The sequence below is a fragment of the Polistes dominula genome, unplaced genomic scaffold (assembly GCF_049000335.1).
Source record: "Polistes dominula isolate Pdom_NZ unplaced genomic scaffold, Pdom_raw_medaka contig_462, whole genome shotgun sequence".
In the NCBI taxonomy this organism is placed as follows: domain Eukaryota; kingdom Metazoa; phylum Arthropoda; class Insecta; order Hymenoptera; family Vespidae; genus Polistes; species Polistes dominula.
In genome coordinates this window covers 22,243-45,130 of record NW_028301104.1, presented here as the reverse complement: position 1 = coordinate 45,130, position 22,888 = coordinate 22,243, and the positions used below count along the sequence as shown (strand labels likewise).

Here is a 22,888-nt window from a genome sequence, read left to right as displayed (position 1 = left end):
ATTTTTAGGTTTAGAAGTCGACACAGAAAAGTTTTGCATAAGACCGACAAGCGATAAACGAGTCAAGGTTTTTGAGCTATGTAACGAGTTCTTGTTTAAAGAAACGTGTACTATTCCTGAATTCGAGCAGTTTATTGGAATTTTAATCAGCTTAAATGGCCCGCGGCTGAGTATGGTTTTGCAAACACGAAACTTTCAGAGAGAGAAAAATGTTTTGCGCTCATTTTCAATAATGGTAATTATGAAGCAAAGATGATCGTGTCAGAATGGGCCCGCAAAGATATTTGTTGGTAGCAAGCGAACATTTTCAAAACAGAGAGTAAAATTAAAACCTTCAAGTTCAAAGCCGAAATTTTTACAGACTCGTCGACTTCGGGCTGGGGGGCTGTAAGTGGTAGTAAAATAATACACGGGACTTGGAACAAAAGAGAAAAAAAACTTCATATCAATCATTTAGAATTACTCGCGGTGTACAAAGCGCTTGAGGTTTTAGGCGAGGGTCTACATGACTGCGAGGTATTATTGAGAATCGACAACACGATGGCCTTGTCTTATGAAAACCGAATGAGAGGCATAAAGTATAGTAATTTCAATTATTTAGCAAAGAAAATTTGGCAGTGGGCCGAAAACAGTAGGATTTGGTTGTACGCATCGTATATCAAATCGAAAGATAATAAAGTAGCAGACGCCTTATCAAGGATCAGTAATGTAGACACCGAATGGGAATTGTCGAACCGCGCATTCGAAGAAATTGTTGAAAAGTTTGGTCAACCTTCAGTTGATCTTTTCGCGTCTAGGTTAAACGCAAAATGCAACCGTTTTTTCTCGTGGCATTAGGATTCTCAGGCAGAAAATATAGATGCGTTTACGATAGATTGGGCCAGTTGCGGTTTTTTCTATGCTTTTCCACCTTTTTCATTAATTTTAAAAGTGTTTCACAAAGTTAAAAGAGATAAAGCGGAAGGAATAATAGTAGTCCCAGATTGGAAAGCCCAACCGTGGTACCCTGTGTTATTAGAGCTAGTGACAAGCGAATTAATTATTTTTAAACCTAATAAAGATTTGTTATTATCACCTTTCAGGACAACGCACCCTTTGAAGCAACACCTTTCATTAGTGGCCGCGATAGTTTCAGGCAAAGCCTGTTGAGAAAAGGAGCACCGATAGAAGCATTAGACATTATGATCGCATCCTTATCAGACGCGTCGATTAAACAGTATAGTTCAGGAATAAAGCAATGGTGGGAGTTTTGTGCCAAGAAACAATTAGATCCTTTCGATACTCAAGTAGATCAGGTTTTAAAGTTTTTAACAGAAAAGTTTCGCAGTGGTGCTTCTTATGGTACGCTCAATACGATTAGATCAGCGATCTCGCTCATATCGAACAAGAGTTTAGGCGACAACCCGTTAGTAAAACGGTTTTTTGAAGGAGTGTATAAGCTTCGACCATCACGAACAAAGTACAATGTTACATAGGATGTCAATATTGTACTGGACTACCTGGATTTCCGTTAGAATCTTTAACGTTACACAAGCTAGTTACAAAACCTTGATGTTACTCGCTCTTGCTACGGCGCACCGAGCGCAAACCTTTGCAAAAATCAAAATTGAAAACATTCGAAAAACGCATTCTTCGATAGAAATTTTGATTGCAGATTTGATTAAAACTTCGGCCCCAGGTAGAAATCAACCAGTCCTTATATTGCCATTCTTTGAAGAGAAACTTAGTTTATGTGTAGCTTCCAATATTTTAAATTATATTCAGAAGACGAGTGAAGTAAGAAACGGCGAGAAGAATTTGTTTTTGAGTTTCAAGAAACCCCATAAAGAGATAGGATCACAAACCGTAAGCAGGTGGTTGAAAACCACACTAAAAGAAAGCGGGATAGATACTGAGATTTTTACGGGGCACTCTACCCGGCACGCGTCAACTTCGGCGGCTTTGTCACGAGGTGTAGATGTAAGTGTTATTCGTAAAACAGCGGGCTGGTCGAGAAACTCGTTAGTTTTTGCAAAATATTATCATCGCGAGATAAGCGAAAATACGGAATTTGCAAGGTTAATTATAAGATAAAAATCAAAACAATATGTGATTGTTCGACCAAATATTAGATTGATAGAATATAAGTTTGTTAATTTTTTAAATTTATCCTAGTCCTTGTCCCTCCTAAAATAAAATTGCGACTCTAAACAACTACATGTAATCTTGAGAACGAGCATGAAGTATAATTGACGATTAAACGAACTTACCTGTAAGTGAAGTTCGATCGTAATTATACGAAGTGCTCGTTCGAAAAGATTACATCCCTCCCATAATGCTTACTCAGCATCATCCCCTCCCTTATAAAAAAAAAAAAAGCAATTTCATTTACACACAGTTTCTAAATTAATGAAGTATCACATAGAAGGGACATACGAAGGTGAATTTTCATACGCAAAAGTTGTGACATCTAGCGCCCAGAGGCGATACTACATGTAATCTTTTCGAACGAGCACTTCGTATAATTATGATCGAACTTCACTTACAGGTAAGTTCGTTTAATCGTCAAGTTTGAGGCATTTCAAATCCTGTCGAAAAAAGTGCTTTGGTACGGCTCATTATGGCTTATCAAGAACTATTATTTCTATATCTTTTTGACAATTTTTTTGCACTGGATACCAGCAATAATAGTTGATTCTTTATTATATCTCAGAGGAAAAAAGCCAATGTAATTTATAATGATATTTAGATTAACAAGCTATTAGGTTGGTGCATATGAAATGTCGGATTTACACCTTGCCAATTTCAGAAAAATGTCGCAATATCGTTGTATGGTTAACTTCCATCCTAGTAGCAAGTTCTCTCGTGGATATAGTTGGATTCGCTTCCACCAATGCCTTCAGATTATCATTTTTCACGGTCGTTTTGGGTCTTCCTCGCGGTTCGTTTTGTAGGGAAAAATCACCAGACCGAAATTTTTCAAACCTACGCTGCACTTTTCGATCGTTATTAGTATTCTCTCACAACGCCTGGTTTATGTTGCGTGCAGTTTTTGCAGCATTATTACTAAGTTTATACTCATACAAGAAAATGACACGAATTTCGGTGGAATTCATATCGGTACAAAATTCAAAACAAATAACAAAAGGGATCACTTTTTAGAAAATCTCCTTTGTTAAAATGTGACTCTGGAGATGGACAGTACGACTACAAACGAGGTTATGCCAAAAACCAAAGCATAACGAAAACAGGAAGGGAAACGTTTGCACGTAAAAAAAATCCGACATTTCATATGCACCAATCTAATATTTATTATCCGTCGATGAAATAGAGCATAAATAAATTATTGGCCATTTTTACAGACTGCTTAATGTCTACAGAAAAATAGAGAAGTTTAAACATATAATAAGTTTCTTTTCCATGAATGAATGGGAATTTACAAACGATAATGTCTTGAAGTTATGGGACAAATTATCTGTGGTTGGTAAAAGTAACTTCTTCTTTAATGTTGCGGATATTGATTGGGAGTGTTTTTCTATTACTTACATGAGAGAAATTCGAGTATTTGTAGGTATAGATCCGATGGATACGGTTGATGAATCGAGACCTTATATTAGAAGGTAAATGTTTTATTATCTTTTTTTTATAACAAATATTATCTTTATCCTATATATAATTAATTATCCTTTTATTGTTTATCGTTTCCAGGTTGACAATAGCTCATTATACGTTGAAGTGGTTTAGTTATTTTTTGATTCTTTAGATTTTATATTCTTTATTATATTCTCTTTTTACTTACATGTTTTATTTTTAACAATCTGTAAAAAACGACAATAAAATGATCTGTTCATAATTATTAACAGATAGAATAGGATAATTGTTTTTTAGAATATAAGTAATTTTCCCTATAGGTTTAAAATATTTTTGCCTTTAGATTCATTGACTTCATTGTTCAATGAGAAGATTTCTACACGTTAAAACTATTAGCAATTATATAGAAGTAGGGAACTGTTTTTATAGTTCAAATAATATCTGATGATTATAAGTGGAATGATAAAATGTTTCATGTTTACTTAGAAAGATTAAGAACGTAGAAAAAATGGAAATAAAAAAATAAAAATTTATCCATCGGTCCTGTCTCATGAAGAATACAATAACTACAAATAGTTTCTCAAAAGAAGAAATTCCTTTACTCCTAACATTTATATAACCAATTACCTCTTAGGCACTACGCGCCACTATAATGACTTTCGCAGATGCCATCTTTTAAAATATATCATACTCCTATTTGTATTAATAATTATTAAAATAAATTTTTAACGTTAGAGTATATGTGATATATTTTAAAGAAAAATTATTATTCTACCAATAAATACTTTATTTTAATATACTTTCGTAGAGAACGGCATTGTCTGTTGAACCCTTTTGTACAAAAAAACAGCTCCGCGCAAAGTTCAGCAGTGCTTAAAAAATTAAAATAATGCGAATAATATGTAATTACGAATGCTGCATCGATAATATGTTTATATATTTAATAGAAAATCTTTAGATGTACAATTCTTTAAAAATAGTTTAAATGGATCGTTTATTTTGAATGTGGTTTAAGTCTATTAAAAAAAAAAAAAGAGATATCACATAATTTATGCTTAATTTATTGTAAACTTTTTATGTGGATAACTAGTTAATATTTAACTTCTTAAAAAGTGCCCATGTTTTGTACAATTTAAAATTGATCGGTAAAAGAAATTGAGTAATCATTGATATGATAATCCTTAATTATCTCGAAACAAGAGAAAGTAGACTTAACCACTTTCAAAACGGTCGGTCCAAATGTTTTAATTAAAGTAAAAAAGTTATGACTGCCATGTATTTGATAAACATAAAATTATCGATAGTGAATATCTAATTATATGTGACCAAAAATGATGTTTAAGAATTAGAAATATTTTAATAAAATTATTATATGAATCTTTTAAGTAGTATATACGTCATTTGAAATATATTATATAATAGAAACATTGTATACGTATAGGAGGACTGAAAATATCAAAGTCCTTCATATAGTTCGCTGAAAAATTCAGAACCTCGCATGCAGAGGAGAAAAAAATAAAATCTTTTCGTAGCTACATTGAACAATTGGTAGCAATACTTATATACAATAGAAATGTATTGCGGCTACTACGTAAAAGAGGGTTGAATAATTTTGCATACCTTTCCTAGTAGATGGTGCAACACGTTTATCACATCAATAATATTTAGTATTAAACGTTTTTAATAGATAGTAGAAGAGGTCATAAAAGTATTTTTCCTTTTTGTAATGCTAGAAAACGATATTAATAAACTAACTTTTTTTTTATTATTTCTTCCAATACCAATTTCCCATGATCATTTTAGAGTCTTTTAAGATATGTATAAGATAACAATATTATAATAAATGAACCCTGCACACAATTATCTTCATCCTGATATTGTGCACTCATCTTATTCTCTCAAAACTTGTACTTTTGATCGTTTAACTTCTTACACGTGTGATCTTCAAACATGATATTTTTTATATATTTTATATTTGTCTGAACCCCACAAGTGTAGAATTTTGTGGAAAATCCAATGTCCGCGGGCCGAATGGCTAGTTACTGACCACCGTAACAGCCAATGAGGAAGCCGGACACAACAAGGGATTTCACCTTTTTATTTGCGATCTCTCGGAACGAATTTTATTCCACAATATACAGAATTTATGTACAGAATTTATAATACAGAATTGTATACAGCATTTATATACACACGCACGACGAGATACAGAACGATAAATTGATACGGAAGAGCGTGCAAGCGCAGTCGACTGATAAGCTTGGCGAATAAAATTGAACACCTATCGAGAAATCCGTTGGATCGATGATCTCCGAGGAGCGAGGAGATGATCCGGGATGTTCGTCACTAGGCCCGACCAATCAGATTCCCAGGTGCAATTACGCCGCGAGTTCTGACCAATCGGCCGCCTATACATCATGGTTTGGTTACAAAGCCGAGGCAGAAAGTATCGCTGCTAGACGCGCGCACCTCTAGTAGTTTTTAGATACGTCTGCCGAACCTGGCGCTGGCAGCCGCGAGATGTCGGCACCGTCCTGGTGCAAGACATCGGAGCTACGGATAGTCAACCATGGGGTGTCAGCACCGAGCAGGTGCGAGACGCCACAATTTCTTCTGTCTAGTTAGTAGTTTTCCGGAATAAAATCTGACGAAAAAACAATAGGAATTCTTATAATATTTGTGATTTTTTAGTTCAACAAAACTACCATTCTTTTTTGAAATGCAATATATTTTTATAAATAAAATAGAAAAACACACACAAACACAATACTGATACATCAAGACAAATGCTCTGTTCGATTAATAAACGCTCATTGCCCTTTTGGATGCTTTTTCTCTTTTTAAGTCTATAGTTCGCCATAAATAATTTTATCGTTATTTGACTGTTTACATCTATTGGCGGATTTTCTATCAACGCTTTTATTTAATATTCTCACCAATGATTAAAAATTATTTCACTCGTCTACACACTCATCACATACATATCAAAAATAATTGGTGTAATTATTTAGTACAAAATTTAAATAAACAACAATATACGTCTAAATAACAATTATCATTTTTCGTCAATTTGTCATTTTTACAAAAGTTTATTTACACAAATAAATTTTCATGTTTTAAATATAACTATATTTTCATAATTGTGTTTAATCTAAAATTTGTAGTTTAAACTTTTTCAGTAACTTGCAGAATTATTGTGTAAAAATAAGAAACCTGTCATTTGGCTGATGTCATTTTTTTTTATCTTTAAATGTGTTACAATTATACAGATCATTTTTGTTCTTAAATAGTTCATAGAAAAATATTACTAATGTAAAAAGATAAAGGATCTTATAATAATAAGATATTTTTCATTATAAAATTATTTACGTAAAGTGTAAAAGACCAAAAATTTTGCAGAATTGCAATCTACTTATCAGTTTTTATTTATTTATTGTATAAGTACTTGTAGTTAAATTTATTCATCTTCTAAAAAACGTAATTCAGTTGAATATATATCTGCAATTGCTACCATTTTATAGAGTTGTAGGTTAGGGTATTTATCTATATAAGTTTTTATTCTATCGTCATAGATTCCATCACGGAATTATTCGCGTAATGTTTCATGCCGACTCTTTACATGATGATAATAATAGCACTCATCTAGTATTACACATAAGCTAAAAGCAAAGTCTCGTATCGGTTCCTGTTTATATTGTTTACGAAGCCTGAAACGACTTTCGTGTAAATCTAATTCTGGAGCAGAATCTAAACGACGAAAATAATGAAGTGTTATGTTGTCGTATGAAGCAAAGTTGACAATAGGAAAATACTCTCGAACAACAGAATGAACATCGTTATCTACCATGTTATTGAAAAATTTAAGCTTTTCAGTGTTTGATGTTTCAATAACCTTTGCAACATATTCAAATTTATTTAACCAATCATAAAATGGGCCTTCATTCTCTTGATTGTAAGTATTAATCATCGAAAGTGCTGGATGTAGATAAGTAGATGTTTCTTTAAATTTAGTTAATTCAATGGCATATTCTACAGTTTCATCGAACGATAAGCCACAAAATTTCTTAAAAGTTGTTTTTATTTCATCGTCGCGCATTCCGTTAATAAATTGTTCGCATAATCTTTCATCTAATTGACTTGTATAGGAACACTTTTCGGTTAATTTTCGTAAACTGTTAATGTAATTTTTTAATTTTTCGTTTTTATATTGAATTCGACATATGAAGCAATTTTGTGTATAAATTACTTTCACAGGCAGGATCAAAATAACGTAGTGTGACGTTCCGCCACGATTCGCCACCCAAAATTTTTCGCAGTGATTCAAATCCAGTTGCGCGAGACATCATTTCAGTAGTTCACCAAATAACAATAGAAACAATTATAAGTAGTACATATAAAAGAATAACTATTACTCGTAGCTCTCGAATATTCGTTCTCTTTATTGAAATAAACTATTGGAAAGACTGTCCTGTGCAAGGCACAAGTCGGAACTATAGAAACATTCCTTGAAGAATCTCTTCCTAGAAGAATAAATGCCAGTTTATACATTAAAATCCGACACTACTCCAAGATTTTCCGTGGCGTCAGCAATATTTACTGCTGAACCCCTACCTTCCTTTTAACCAACGTCTAAGGGCAATAAAAGGGTAAATAAATGCTAAAGGAAAAGAGTCACGTTCGAGACTCGCTATGTAACGAACTAAAAGGTGTTAATAGCCATCAATATGCTCCGGTTTTCTCGCGTGGGCCCATCAACTAACTCATAAATCCTAGCAACGCATAGGCATAAAAGGCCCACTAATAAAAGGGGAAGACCTTCCCGGAAACTCCTCCACCTTCGCAAGCCTGTCATAAAACCACCACCTATAACGCAGGTAGGCAACCCTCACCATCATCTTGGGAATGACCGTCCCCCTTGCAACCGAATGTTAACCCCCTCAAGTCATAAAACCTTTTCCCGCGACTGAGTGCCGCCAGGCTAGGAGATGCTGGTAAAGGCCACGTAGGCCCAACGAAATTTTTCTCTGTAGAACCTTCTAGAATCAAGGATAATTCTAAAATACTTTCGCGTCGAGACAATGTAATTTGCGATATTATGCGCTTGATTGAATATGTGTAATTAAGGATACTTTAGGATAGAGAATGTCTTAAGATAAAGTATAAATAAACCCCATCGCTAGAATTGCGCCAAGTACGTAGCTAATCGAAGAATAATGTAATGTAATCGTTCGAGAGTAACGAATTCATGGTTGACTAAGTATTAACGAGATGTAAACGAGAATTATTGTCTAAAACGTATAATAAGCATAAGAAGGACGTTAATACACGAGTATTAAGCTACGAAGTTATATGTATATGTAAGAAAACGTTAAATATATAAATGTATTTTTAGTCCATGCAGACAAGAGAATTTTCTCGAACGAGGATGCCCGGGACGCTTGGGCCAGCTAGGACTAAGAGTGGGGGTACCAGAGCTACCCCCTCCACGAAGGATTTTCGGGGGCTATATAAGCCAGAGTTCATCGCCCCCGCGGTCACTTACGGTGTTTCCTCTAAGCAGATAGTTTTAACTTGTCACTTACGGTTTTTCACTCTCTTATAGTTTTTCAGTCACTTATAGTTTTCTCTTACAGTTTTCCACTCATAGTTCTCACTTACCGTCACCTCTTATAGTTACCACTTATAGTTAACACTTATAATTTAACTATTAGCTATCAGATATTTAATATTTAAATATTATTTGATCAATCAATTATAATAAATAATTAACTTCGGGTCTTTGAGTGTCTCGACCCCGTTGGAAAGAAACCAGCCCAAGCCTCCCGTGCAATCTCGGAAGCAACCAGCAACTGTACTAAATACTGTAAATCACTAATCATTTTTATTATCATTAAATTGTTGTTAAACCAGAGCTGCGGTCCTCTAATCTTCCCCCTTACTTCAAAACCTTCCTCAATCCACCCTCTTACCGTACGCTTTTTGCCAGATTATATCACTATTCTAAACAAGAAACGAACCAGCCTGGTCCCGGTTAAACTTGGTGAAAGCAGAGTGACCACAACAGGCATTACTATTACTACTTAACTTACTTCGTCCTCTAGGACGTAACAGTAGATAATAATTTATTATATCCTCGTATGAATGTTCAGAAAAGTTGACAGAAAGAAAATTTTGTTTGACACATTTATGGATATCAGGATGCACCATATCATTAAAGAATTCAAACATTTATTATGTGGTACATGTATAATGTCTGATATGCACTCAAATTTATTTAACCATTAACAAAAGCTGACTTCATTAGCAGGATTGTAAGTTTAATTATCAACATTGCTGGATTAATATAACAAACTAGTCTAATATTTTTTGCCACTATATGCGTCCATTTAGACTTAAAACTAGGTAATAAAGCAGGATCTTTTACTAAATACTTCGTTAGTCTCAAATTGTTGAATCTAACAGTCAATAATTTTTCTATTGCTCCTTCTAGAAAAAGTTATAAATAACTTAAACTTTGTAAACTTTCAGCGTATTTTTCTATTGCTTTTCGTTCATAATAGTTTTGATTGGCAAAAGGTTTTCTGTGCGAAAGAACTTTATGGGAATAATTGCAGTAACTAACGTAATGGTTTATTATCTTTTCGTATGATAGTTCGATGAATTTGATTTTAAGATATTTCTTTTCGATATCTTTGTGCATATTTTCGTTCACCATCTCTAGGAATAATTTACCCATTTCGTTATCCGGTACTTCGATTATATTTGCTAGATACTCGAATTTATTTAACAACCACCAAAAAATCTTATTTTTATTTCTTTCATCATATTATGTCTTTCGAAGTATATCATTTAGATAATGTGCTGTTTCATCGTCGTCTTTTAGTGAATCATTATCGACATCCATTTTTCTTTAACCAGAAATCGCTGTATATTGTTTATTATACTTATATCGATAATATTTTAAAAGTTTTGATTAGTGATTTTTTCCGCTGTGATCAATTGTTTGAATACACTTTTCTTTAAGTAATTCAAAACACTTATTTAAAAAAAAACTAATACAACATATATATTTTTTTATTTTTTTGTTAGGCTTATTTGTGCGTAAAGATTCAAGTGTTTTAATGTTTGTTAAAAAGTTGTTTATAAATTATAAGGATTACGCGAATAAACGTTATTAATTTCAATTAATATCTTAACGACTCAATGCATGATTAACAACTAATCCATTTAAATATTACTGCTCATAGATAAATTTAGTGTGGAGACTTTATTTCAGCGTCCTACGTTTTTCATTAATATGAATAATAATAATATACTATAACGCTCCGTCTACGTGTTGCTATGGCTTTGTTATAAAACGTTTATTTAATATAATTTTAAGCTATTTTATGTGGTCAAATTAATATTCACTAATAATTTAGACAATTAAAAATAATCGTAAAACAACATAAAATTTTAAACTCTAATTTTAATACATCTTAAATTAAAGTAACATTGTTTTTCTTTGTCCAAACCACAAATTGACATTGTTTGAATTAGAAATTTATCAAATGAGAAAAATGATTTTATCACTTAGACGTTTTTAAATTTATTGTAATGTTTTCATTGAATATCAGAATTTAGGAATACAGGTTTTTATTCCTAATTCATTCGCCTCTACCGATGACCATAAATAAGTTTTATGGTTTAACATTCCCGGCTTAGATCTAGAAAATTTATGTTTACCTCTTGAGAAACTATTTATTGCATGCTCACGTTTGCGGAAACCGTAAAATTTATTAGTGTTAGCGAAATACAGGGTAAAATATATATATATATTTGCTTTTATATTATATTTATTATATATATATATATATATATATTTTTTTTATTCATAAAATAAAATATATATATTTGCTTTTCACTTATCTTATCTTACGAAAATTGCGTCATCGAACCTCGCGAAATTGCGTAATTTTCTTTATCACTTTTTTTTTTAAATATACCCTTATATTTTTTTCCACTGTTCGATTCCTTTTTTTATTCTGCGTTAAAAAGTATCAAATGAGGGTCATTGCAATGTCAATAATTTACGAGATATTCGAAGTTTTATAACAGTAATGTATTTTATTACAATAAATGTTCGAATGTTTTTCCATTTCATTCTAAACAATTAGATGCGCACATTCTATTGCGCTTTTTTACATTTTTTGTTACATTTTTTATTTGATTTGAATTGATATTGGAACAATACATTGTTATACGCTCCTTATATACCTTCCAATATCTCGTAAACTATTGTCATTTCGATGACCTTCACCTTATACTTTTTAACGCAGAATAAAAAAAAGGAATCGAACAGTGTCAAAAAAGAAATATAAATTTTTATTTAAAAAAAAAGTGCAACTACATCTAGCCGGTGCATCAATACATCTTCAAAAAAAGTAGGGTCATAGAAAGTTGACAATTGTTGTGCCAAATAACTTTTCCTTTGTGATTGTCTTTTATTGTTACTTAAAAAAAAGGTGTTTTCCGCCACCGTTTTAAAAATGACCCTGTATTACAACAACTTTTACTTACCTCTTAAACTCCATAAAAAGTGCTGGTCAACGGTATTTCGAAATTCTACAAGTTCCTTGGCACATTGAGCTAAGTTTAAAACATTTTCTTACATATTCCATACATATAATCTCGTAGCTTAATACTCATGCGTTTACATCCTTCCTATACTCATTATACGTCATTGGACAATTACTCTCAACTACATCTTGTTAATACTTAATCAATCATCAATTCGTTATTCTCGAACGATTACATTTCATTATCCTTTAATTAGGTACATACTTGGCGCGATTCTAGCGATGAGGTTTATTTATACTTTATTCTAGGACATCCTTTATTCTAGGGTATCTTTAATTACGTATATCTAGTCATTCATTCAATCAGGAGCATAGTTTCGCAAGTTACATCGTTTCAAAGCAAAAATATTTAAGAATTATCTTTGCTTATATAAGGTTGTAAAGAGTAACTTTTCCGTTGCGCCTACGTGACCTTTACCAGCGTCTCCTAGCTTTGCGACACTCAGTCGCGGGAAAAGGTTTAATGACTTGAAGGGGTTAATATTCGGTTGCAAAGGGGGATGGTCATTCTCCAGGATCTAGGTGAGGTTTGCCTACTTGCGTCGTGGGTGGCATTTTTATGACAGGCTTCATATGTAAAATATAGGCGGAGGTTCTGGACATTGTGAAGTGGGAGGAAATCCTTGGGGAGGTCTTATTTTTATTAGTAGCGCTTCTATGCCTATGCGTCAATAAAATTTATGAGTTAGCTGATTGGTCCACGGAAGAAAATTGGAGCATATTGGTGGCTATTAAGAACCTTTTAGTTTGTTACATGATGAGTCTCGAATTTTACTCTTTTCCTTTGACATTTATTTACTCTTTGATTGCCCTTAAACGTTTATTAAGAGGAAGGTCCCTGTTCAGCAATAAATATTACTGGCGCTACGGAAAATCTTGGAGTAGTGTCTGACTTTAATGTATAAAATTCGTACTTAATATTCTAGGAAAAGGTTCTTCGAGGGATGATTTAATGGTTCCGACTTGTGCCTTGCACGGGACAGTCCTTTCAATAGTTTATTTCAATAAAGAAAATGAATATTCAAGAATTACGAGTAATAGTTATTCTTTTATATGTACTACTTATAATTGTTTCTATTGTTATTTGGTGAACTACTGGAATGGTGTCTCGCGCAACTGGATTTGAATCACTGCGAAAAATTTGGGTGGCGAATCGTGGCGGAACGTCACACTTTCATATACCAAAACTTTGTATTGATATTAATTAAACCGGCTGCATAAAAAATTCACAAAAAAACCCTTTTTTTACCCTCTAAGGTGACGTGTCCCCTTAAATTTAATTTTTTTATTTACTATATTATCACTTGATAGTTAACAATATTTAGGCCCTACTTTATATAAACTGTATTTTTATGTCTTCTAAAGTCGATGGGCAGTTTAGGTCCACAACTCACATAAAGATAATTCATGCCAATTGATAGAAAGTATTATAAATTAACGAAATATACAACAACACGATAACCTTGAGTGTCTGTGTTTCCAAACACATTTTCCTTAATATAATATTTGACTATGTTTTGAAATGTTTTGTTTACGAGATACGTGCTCATAATGATAAAAGTGATCTAAGTCATATATCTCTTGTTTCGAGATATTTAAAGATTTATACTTGAACACTATATAAATTCTATACAATATTGGAATAACAAACATTATCTAACGATTAATTTTTGATAATATCGTGAAAAAACATTGAATTTATATAGAATTTAATAATGTAGTGCGTAATAATTGATAAACTCATTTTTTATTAATTCTGACTTAGACCACTTTCTTAATTGTGGGCACATATCATCTATAAATAATTAAAATTTATTTTCATCGAAATGATTAATTTTCTGAACTGTGCTAATTAAACAATTTGTCCTCTTGTTGATAAGGGGGGAGGACAGTAGTATATATTATTAAAATATAAAAAAATTTTTTTACCACCCCGTAGAGTAGGTGAAGCAGGGGTAATAGCGCTCTCTAGGTAATGGCGCTTACCTCCATAACTTTGTCAAAATGGAACTTAGCAACACGCAGCGTCGCGTGAATCGCGGGGGGCAGGTTCCTCTAGAGACCCTTTAGAAAAGACGCGCCATGCATATTGCTGGACTGAAAATTTGGGGCGACAGCTTCCGATCCAACGCGCAGCCATGTTTATCTTAAGTATGTATTAACGGCTGTGGTTAGTTTAAGATTGGAATACTTTTAGTTTTTATTGTTATATTTATAAATAATTGTTTTTTCTTTTTTTTTTAGTAGTTTTCTATAAGTTTAAGTTTAATTTACTCATTTAATAATTACAAGTATAAATGTAAAATCCTAACCTATAACCTATCGTTTGTTTACGGACTAAAATGTTTGAATCATTCGCGCGCAATTACGTGACTACACGAGTTCCTGTCCCCCAAAAATGCTATATTGTTTATACATTGTACATGCTAGTTTCGACATACAATATTTCTCACCTGCATGTGAGGCTCTGAATTTTTCATTAATCTATATGAAGGTCTTTTGCTAAAAGCAAAATGGTATTTTATTCTTATTTTGAAACATTAATTTTTTTATGTTTATGTTTTATAAATATGTAAATTAATTGTAAATTAAAAAAAAATAATTGTATCTTTTTTATAAGTATGAAAGTGGAATAAAACCTGCTGACGAAGAGACCATTATGTCTTTTGTTGCTGAAGATCTATCTATATGAAAATCTATGAGGGCTCAAATAGAGAGAATGAATGCAATTTTAAGAGAATATAAATCGTATTCAGCAGCTAAAGAATATTGAAGCAAATACAATGTTTCATAATCATGAAACTAATTAAACATGGAAAAAGTTGTATATGTTTAAAAAAAATAAGTAATGAACTGCACATAGCATAAGTGAGTAGTCAGAATTGTACATTTGCAATAAAATAAATTTGTATTATTTATATGAATATATCTATATTAATTTAATCATTTGTTCCGTTATGAAAATATTATAAAATTTTAAATAATAATATTACATCATTATTAATAATGCACAATATATTTGCAGCAAATGCGTAAATTAAATGTTTAAAACTCTTTATTTCATAGTCGCAGATCAATAAAATTTTGTATGACGTTTGCAGTTCTCATAATTATTTTTCACGCAATACTAAAAAACATTGAAAAAATGTTCAATTATTTGATACTTAACACAGTAACAATTTGGAAAATTAATGTTGATTTTCTCTAATAATACTTTTAGTAAATCAAATGTATTTTTCAATATGTTTCCAAGCAGATATCAATAGGTTTCTACGACTATTACACGATTTCAATAAAATTTCTTATTCATTCATTCACAAATAATTAAAAAAATTGCAAATGATAATGATAAAACTCATAGACTAACACTCACTACATATGTTTTTTTTAAACTGTCCGCTCACTCAAGGAGCAAAGATAGCGGATGAGAATACTCATCTCTATAGTGCTCTAGCGCGGGTGTTATAGACTATAGTTTTATGAGAGCTAGCCATTCGATAACGGCGGACCTGTACTGTAAACAGGCGGAAGAAATGATGAGGCAGCTGCAAATTAAGCAGCTGAGATTGGTCAACAGGGACAGATTAATCCTCCTGCAGGAGAACGCTCGACCACACGTTGCAAGATCGACGTTACCTAAACTACAGGCACTGGACCTAGAAACACTTTGTCACCTACTGTACTCACCAGATCTCGCGCAGACATGCTACCATATTTTTCGAGCTTTAGACAATTTTTTACAAGGAAACACATTTAGTTTCCAACATGCGATGGAATATGCCTTTCGCGATTTTATCACCAGCTGCTCTCCAGATTTTTTCGCTAGAGGTATTAATCGCTATCGTTAAAAAGGCAACGTTTTATTGATAGTTTAGGTGCATATTTTGATTAATTATATTATTTATTGCCAGAGATATAATAAACTAAACTTTCAGTCTTAAATCAGACATTTCGTACTTAATGACGAATAGTTAACAAATTCATATAAAAATTTATTGACATACTTCTAACTCTCGGACATCATTTTTTTGTCACATATATTTAGTTATTCACAATCGATAATTGAATGTCTATCAAATACATGGGCGGTCATAGCTTTTTTACTTTAATTAAAACATTTAGACCGATCGTTTTGAAAGTGGTTAAGTCCACTTTCTCTTGTTTTGAGATAATTAAAGATTATCATATCAATGATTACTCAATTTCTTTTGCCGACCAATTTTAAATTGTATAAAACATGGGCACTTTTTAAGAAGTTAAATATTAACTAGTTATCCACATAAAAAGTTTACAATAAATTAAGCATAAATTATGTGATATCTCTTTTTTTTTTTTTAAATAGACTTAAACCACATTCAAAATAAACGATCCATTTAAACTATTTTTAAAGAATTGTACATGTAAAGATTTTCTATTAAATATATAAACATATTATCGATGCAGCATTCGTAATTACATATTATTCGCATTATTTTAATTTTTTAAGCACTGCTGAACTTTGCGCGGAGCTGTTTTTTTGTACAAAAGGGTTCAACAAACAATGCCGTTCTCTACGAAAGTATATTAAAATAAAGTATTTATTGGTAGAATAATAATTTTTCTTTAAAATATATCACATATAGTCTAACGTTAAAAATTTATTTTAATAATTAATATTACATGTATTACATAATATGATATATTTTAATAGATGTCATCCGCGAAAGTCAGTATAGTGGTGCGTAGTGCCTAAGAGGTAATTGTTTATATAAATGTTAGGAGTTAAGGAATTTCTTCTTATAAGGAACTATTTGTAGTTATTGTATTCTTCATGAGAGAGGACCGATGGATAAGTTTTTATTTTTTTATTTCCATTTTTTCTACGTTCTTAATCATTCTAAGTAAACATTAAACATTTTATCATTCCACTTATAATCATCACATATTATTTGAACTATAAAAACAGATCCGTACATCTATATAATTGCTAATAGTTTTAACGTGTAAACATCTTCTCTTCAAAAAATGAAGACAATGAATCTAATAGCAAAAATATTTCAAACCTATAGGGAAAATTACTTATATTCTAAAAAAACCATTATCCTATTCTATCTGCTAATAATTATGAACAGATTATTTTGTTGTCGTTTTTCACAGATTGTCAAAAATAAAACATGTAAGTAAAAATAAAATATAATAAAGAATATAAAATCCAAAGAATCAAAAAATAACTAAACCACTTCAACGTATAATGAGCTATTAACAACCTGGAAACGATAAACAATAAAAGAGTAATTAATTATTCATAGGATAAAGATAATATTATTTGTAAAAAAAAGATAATAAAACATTTACCTTCTATAAAAAGGTCTCGATTCTTCAACCGTATCCATTGGGTCTTTAATTAAAAATACTCGCAATCCCCTGATGTAAGTAATAGAAAAACACTTCCAATCAATATCAGCAACATTAAAGAAGAAGTTACTTTTATCAACAATAGATAATTTGTCCCATAACTTCAAGACATTATCGTTTGTAAATTCTCATTCATTCATGGAAAAGAAACTTAATACATGTTTAAACTTCTCTATTCTTCTGTAGACATTAAGCAGTCTGAAAAAAAGCCATTAATTTATTTATGCTCTATTTAATAGCTCTATTTAATAAATAGCTTGTTAATCTAAAAATCATAATAAATTACATTGGCTTTTTTCCTCTTAGATATAATAGAAAGTCCACTATTATTGCTGGTATCCAGTGTAAAAAAATTGTAATAAAGATATAGAAATAATAGTGTTTGATAAACCATATTGAGCCGTACCAAAGCACTTTTTTCGACGGGACTTAAAATCCCTCAAAAAATACATTTCTCATTATAGTATCATAAGTAATTGGTCTTTGAACGGAGGAAACAGAATTATAAACTGGAATCTCATCGTCAACAGGTAAGTACTTATTATCACTGCTGGAAACATTAACACTCTGTGATATGCATCTGCAAAAAAAGTTCTAACTTATTTAATGTAAATGATATTTTAAGAGATTTAGTAAAAGTCTATTTTAGTAGTACATAAAAAAGGAGATACAAATTACCGTTTTTGTGCAACATCCCATGCTGCAGCAATAATGTTGTTGACGACATAATCAGCAGGAATTATATCGACAATTAAGTCTCTATCACAATACAGTGTTCGTAAAATACCTTTTGAGGTACCAAAAACAACACCTGTAAATCCATTGAAATTGTTTATCCAGCCAGCTATTGGTTCCTTTTCTGTTGCGACAACAATAGATGGCCGAACAATGCCAGTGGGAATTCCATTAGAATATTGCCGTACTGTATCTTCACAGATTGCCTTTGAAAATGCGTAGGTGTTAGGCCACTTACCCAGTAGCCTGTAAAACAAACGAATATGCTTATCGACTTATCTTTAAAAGAATGCAATAGGTTTCATGTTTTATTACTTTGGAGTGATTAAATTTAATTGGTCTTCGGTCAAAATCTCTGTCAATCTAATTGTGTCTTCTGTCTTCATAGGTGGCTTATACAATTTTTCTTCGATTTTATTGTAAACACAGTGCGAGTAGGCCGTTGAAACATAAACAAAGGCCTAATAAACAAAATTATTATAAAATTAGAACAATTTATTTTTAAAATTAAACTAAGTTTTATATATAAATAAATTGATCTAGTGGAGAATTGTGCTTAAACATACGCATTTTTATACGGATGATTTAACTAGAAAAAAAATACCTTTAATCTTTTCATCTCTTGTGCAAGCAAGAGAAGATCCCTTGTTCCTCTAATATTTGTATTAACTATAATACGAATATTGTCCAGAAAACGTACTGATGCCGCACTGTGAAAAATTACATCGGTATCTTTAATGCGATCGCGGTCTCTCTCTGACAATCCTACAATCAATAGACTCGTGTCTCCTTCAATCACAATAATCTTCTTTTCAACATCTTTTTGCTCTCTCTTTAACCTATCAAAAATCTGAAGATTTAAATGTAAACTGTAATATTCGTGACATCTTTTATTACGATCATAATATATACATATTGTTTAACGTTACTCACAACATCATTGAAATACTCTTTAAATCGAGTTTGCGGATCCTTCTGTTTCTTTGCCCTTACCAGCAAATAAATCGTTGTTATTTCTGGGCAACATCTGCAAACCGCAGCAATTGCATTTATAGTAAAAGTTTTTAGCGGAAATTTATTTCTTATAAAATAAAACATTATTGTGTCAAAGCTTAAATATAGAAGTAAAGCAAAAAGTAGAAAAAGAGAAAAATAAAGAATAATAATCGTTATCTTTAAATAAAGGTACTATAAGATAGATATATGTTCTAGCAAATAAATCTGTAAAAAAAATAGTTATCTTTTTGCGTGACAAAAACTCTATGCTATTTTCCTTATTTAGAAAGCTTACATTGTTTCGAAAGATAAAATTAATTAATAGACTTCAAACTTGAACAATATTTGTTGGTAATTATTTCACACAATATGAATCTCAAGGAGAATAAAACTACTAACAAAAACTGTAACAAAACTGATTGTACATACAATCCTAATTTATTTAAAATTTATGATTATAAGCTTATATTGAATGTACTGATTTAATTAAGAACGAAATAGTATATTTCTCACCTAGGAGGTAAAGTAAGAAATGTCTCAGAGTACATGTAATTGTTGGCCGATGCTTCGCGTTGTTGACGTTCGCCTCGGCCAACAATTACATGTACTCTGAGACATCTCTTACTTTACCTCCCTAGGTAAGCAATATACCATTACCTTAAAAGTTTTTCCATTATAAGCCGTCCTATAAATCCTAAGCCTCCTGTTATAAAAATTTTCTTTCCAGAATAAAATGAAGCAATTTCTCCACGTTTATTATAATAATTTGGCTCTTCTACCATCGGAAATAGTTCCTCTTGATACGTTTGTCCGCTTAATGATGCCATTTTTTGAATTCTTTTAAAATAAAAAAAAATAATAAATACAAATAAAGTAAAAAAATTTCACTTAATAGTATTTATTGAAGACAGACAAATCTTGAAGATAAGTAATTATTTATAAGTGATTGAAATAGATGCTTTTAATTCTAATTATTGTTCTAAGTAGTTAAATAAATGAAAAATTCAGCTTTTTTTCTTTTTAAATAATATTCCTATAGTAACAAACGTAAATAAAATAAGTATATTTAGTGTAATAAAGTAATTATTTTATAAAATTAAAAGTTTTTTGACATAACGTTTGAAAATAAACATGCCAATGAATATTTCTAATGACTGAAGCTATTCTCATATTCTATGGCCTTTTTAGTGTTTCATTCAATATAAAATCACAATAAATTCTTATCCAACTTTTAGTTTAATTCAAAACATAAATTAAAATAGAGAATTTAGTTCGTTTCTCCTTTTACCCTATTTATAGGTATAACACTTATTTAAAAAATTTGATCTTTTGTGAATTTAACAGTTAAGAATAGTATAGAATAGTAAATAATAAAAAACTTACCTATTTATTTCAACAACTTTTATCACAATGAATATAATAAAATATGTCGACAAGTTTTTCGATTTTAAACTATTAAAGAAAAACTTTTATTAAATTTTTATCTTATGAAGAACTAAGTATGTTTGTTAGTTATTAAAAAAGATTATAATAAATAAAGTATTAAAAATGTCCTCTTCATAAAAATATCTTTAGAACTTTTTCTAAGTAACTTAGTTCAACTCCAAATTATGATTAAGTAATATTAGTTAGTCGGTCTCTGCATTTATATAGAGATAATCCCACTTGCGTACAATGTACACGCTTAATATTATCAATTTGCAAACAATACAATAGGAAAAATCCTAGTCACCGTGAAAATGTTTGTTTTACAATAACATGCTAATTGAATTATTCTAAATTTTACACCGTCTTATAGCAATGTTTTATCGTAAACTATTACCATTTTGACCACGGTACACTCTCGAAGAAAACTAGCAATTTAGACAGCGTACAGTAGTCCCAATTTTATAACATGTTTCCAAAAAATGACAATATAGTTTAATATTTTGGAGAATTAGTATATGAATTTTTTTGAAATAGTTGACTACAAATCAAATATTAGCTTTTTAACAAAAAGAATGGAAAACACACAACTAAAGATAATACTTATGTCAATTTAAATGAAAGTAATGTTATTTGTGGCAATATCGTTATTTTAAACGTGTCCTTTTTTATTGTAATTATCGATAGGATTGGTAAATCTGTGGTAGATAGGTAAACATGAACCACTATTCACGAGATAATTTTTTTGATAATAAAGACTATTATTTAGGTAAATTATAAGAAAATTACTTAGTTTCTTTCTTTTTCCGTTTGCAGTCTTTGACGTTAGATTGTCACTTAAAGATGGTATTAATCTCTTATTTTAATTAAAGATTTTTATAAAAAATTTTTCCATAGGGTCTAATATGTTATCCATAGATATGAAAAACTGAGTGATTATTATAAGTGTCGAGAACTATATATATAGACGTATTTCTATCAATTGTTATCGCATTCAGCATTCTATCTTAATTGATACAATTTGGATATTGATCGATTCTATTAGCTACCCCCATAACAAGATAGTATCGGAGCTCTTAGGTATATATGGTAACAATATGAAAATAAATAATTTCTACAATTATCTTACTCTTGATACTGTGCATTCGGCTAAATCTCTCGAAACTTATTTTTTTTAAGGTTACACTTCGAACACATATAATCTGCGTACAATATTCTTTTTTTAAATGTATATAATAAAATGGATTTTTGCGAAAATTAAATGTCAATAAAGAATCTTTGACTGTTGATCAGGAAGTACAGAAACCATTTCGCGGTGAGATTTTAATCGGTATTGATCGTGGTATACGACATCGCTTATCTCAACGTTCAATGACCATCGACTTTTTATTGGACATCGGAATAAGAATCTGAATTAAACAAATCATTGAAATATTAATTACTGTCGTGATCTTGATTTGTAAACAACTACTAATTTTAATAATCGTACTTTTGTACCGGTTGATCATTCACCGGATGCAGAATAAAACTCTGGCGCGATATTTCTAAATTTAATTGTAAACTTTTTAACAAAAATAATGCTTGGCGAATGTGACTGTACAAAATTATAATAGTTTACATGTTTAATTAATATTCTCTTTTTTTCTTCTGACACATCGTTTTTTTCGAAATAATGAAAAGAAACACTTTGTTCTTTTATTCAAATAACTTGGAAAAATACGTAAATGTATGTATATATGAAATAAACATTTAAGGTGTATATACATAGTTTAGGCGATAAAATTAATATGTAGTTTCTTCTTTATTTTATTTCCTGTTTGAATACGCTATCGACCTTAGGAAAAGGTTACTCCACTCGGACAATAGGAGGAAACGATATTCTGTTGTTTAAAAAAAATGAAGTTCCGTTATGCATGATTTCACTACGATTTTTATTAAAAACAAAAGATGTACCCATCGGTTCACTATGGGAGGGAGGATCCTTCTGTTATTAATCGATAGTATTCAAAATCTTCTCCCCTTTCCAAAAGGGTGTTACTCATTTATGATATAAATATGTGAAAGAAAGTAAGAAAGCAGTTCTTTAGTCTATCAGTTCTTAATCTGTATCAGTCTGCATATCTGTCAGTATTAGTCCATAGTTCTTAGTA

General features: G+C 30.9%; 3 protein-coding genes across 4 annotated transcripts in view; 1 reads left to right on the top strand and 2 right to left on the bottom strand.

Moving 5' to 3' along the window:
• The window catches only part of LOC149031160 (fatty acyl-CoA reductase 1-like), a 53,556-nt gene extending 32,666 nt beyond the window's left edge, over positions 1 to 20,890 (bottom strand). Inside the window, exons 1-2 of the mRNA XM_089176583.1 lie at positions 20,697 to 20,890; positions 19,971 to 20,150 (exon numbers count right to left, since the gene is read on the bottom strand). Of these exons, the coding sequence (XP_089032709.1) occupies positions 19,971 to 20,140 (170 nt within the window). The 5' untranslated portion in view covers positions 20,141 to 20,150; positions 20,697 to 20,890. The remainder of the gene's footprint in view (positions 1 to 19,970; positions 20,151 to 20,696) is intronic.
• On the top strand, positions 1,518 to 4,574 carry LOC149031161 (fatty acyl-CoA reductase wat-like). Of its 2 annotated transcripts, none has more exons than XM_089176585.1 (3): positions 1,518 to 2,527; positions 3,342 to 3,599; positions 3,688 to 4,574. In XM_089176585.1, the coding sequence occupies exons 2-3, from the start codon at positions 3,400 to 3,402 to the stop codon at positions 3,740 to 3,742; spliced, it is 255 nt and encodes an 84-aa protein (XP_089032711.1). In that variant the 5' UTR covers positions 1,518 to 2,527; positions 3,342 to 3,399; the 3' UTR covers positions 3,743 to 4,574. The 2 variants fall into 2 exon arrangements, with proteins under 2 accessions (XP_089032711.1, XP_089032710.1); XM_089176584.1 differs by having other exon boundaries at positions 1,518 to 2,707.
• Positions 18,257 to 19,429, bottom strand: LOC107073727 (fatty acyl-CoA reductase 1-like). Its single transcript, XM_089176580.1, has 4 exons — positions 19,251 to 19,429; positions 18,922 to 19,167; positions 18,633 to 18,778; positions 18,257 to 18,563 (listed from the first exon to the last, which is right to left on the bottom strand). Exons 1-4 carry the CDS (start codon positions 19,413 to 19,415, stop codon positions 18,257 to 18,259), a joined length of 864 nt encoding a protein of 287 aa, XP_089032706.1. The 5' UTR covers positions 19,416 to 19,429.
• Positions 20,891 to 22,888: the final 1,998 nt, after the last annotated feature.

Bases quoted from the DNA above. Each gene is read 5' to 3' on its own strand.
- LOC107073727 (XM_089176580.1), bottom strand. From the start codon at position 19,415: ATGTTTTATTTTATAAGAAATAAATTTCCGCTAAAAACTTTTACTATA. The intron at 19,168-19,250 runs GTGAGTAACGTT...TTAAATCTTCAG, and splicing joins AAGAGTATTTCAATGATGTT to ATTTTTGATAGGTTAAAGAG. The intron at 18,564-18,632 runs GTAATAAAACAT...TTTGTTTTACAG, and splicing joins TTAAATTTAATCACTCCAAA to GCTACTGGGTAAGTGGCCTA.
- LOC149031161 (XM_089176585.1), top strand. From the start codon at position 3,400: ATGAATGAATGGGAATTTACAAACGATAATGTCTTGAAGTTATGGGAC. The intron at 3,600-3,687 runs GTAAATGTTTTA...TATCGTTTCCAG, and splicing joins TCGAGACCTTATATTAGAAG to GTTGACAATAGCTCATTATA.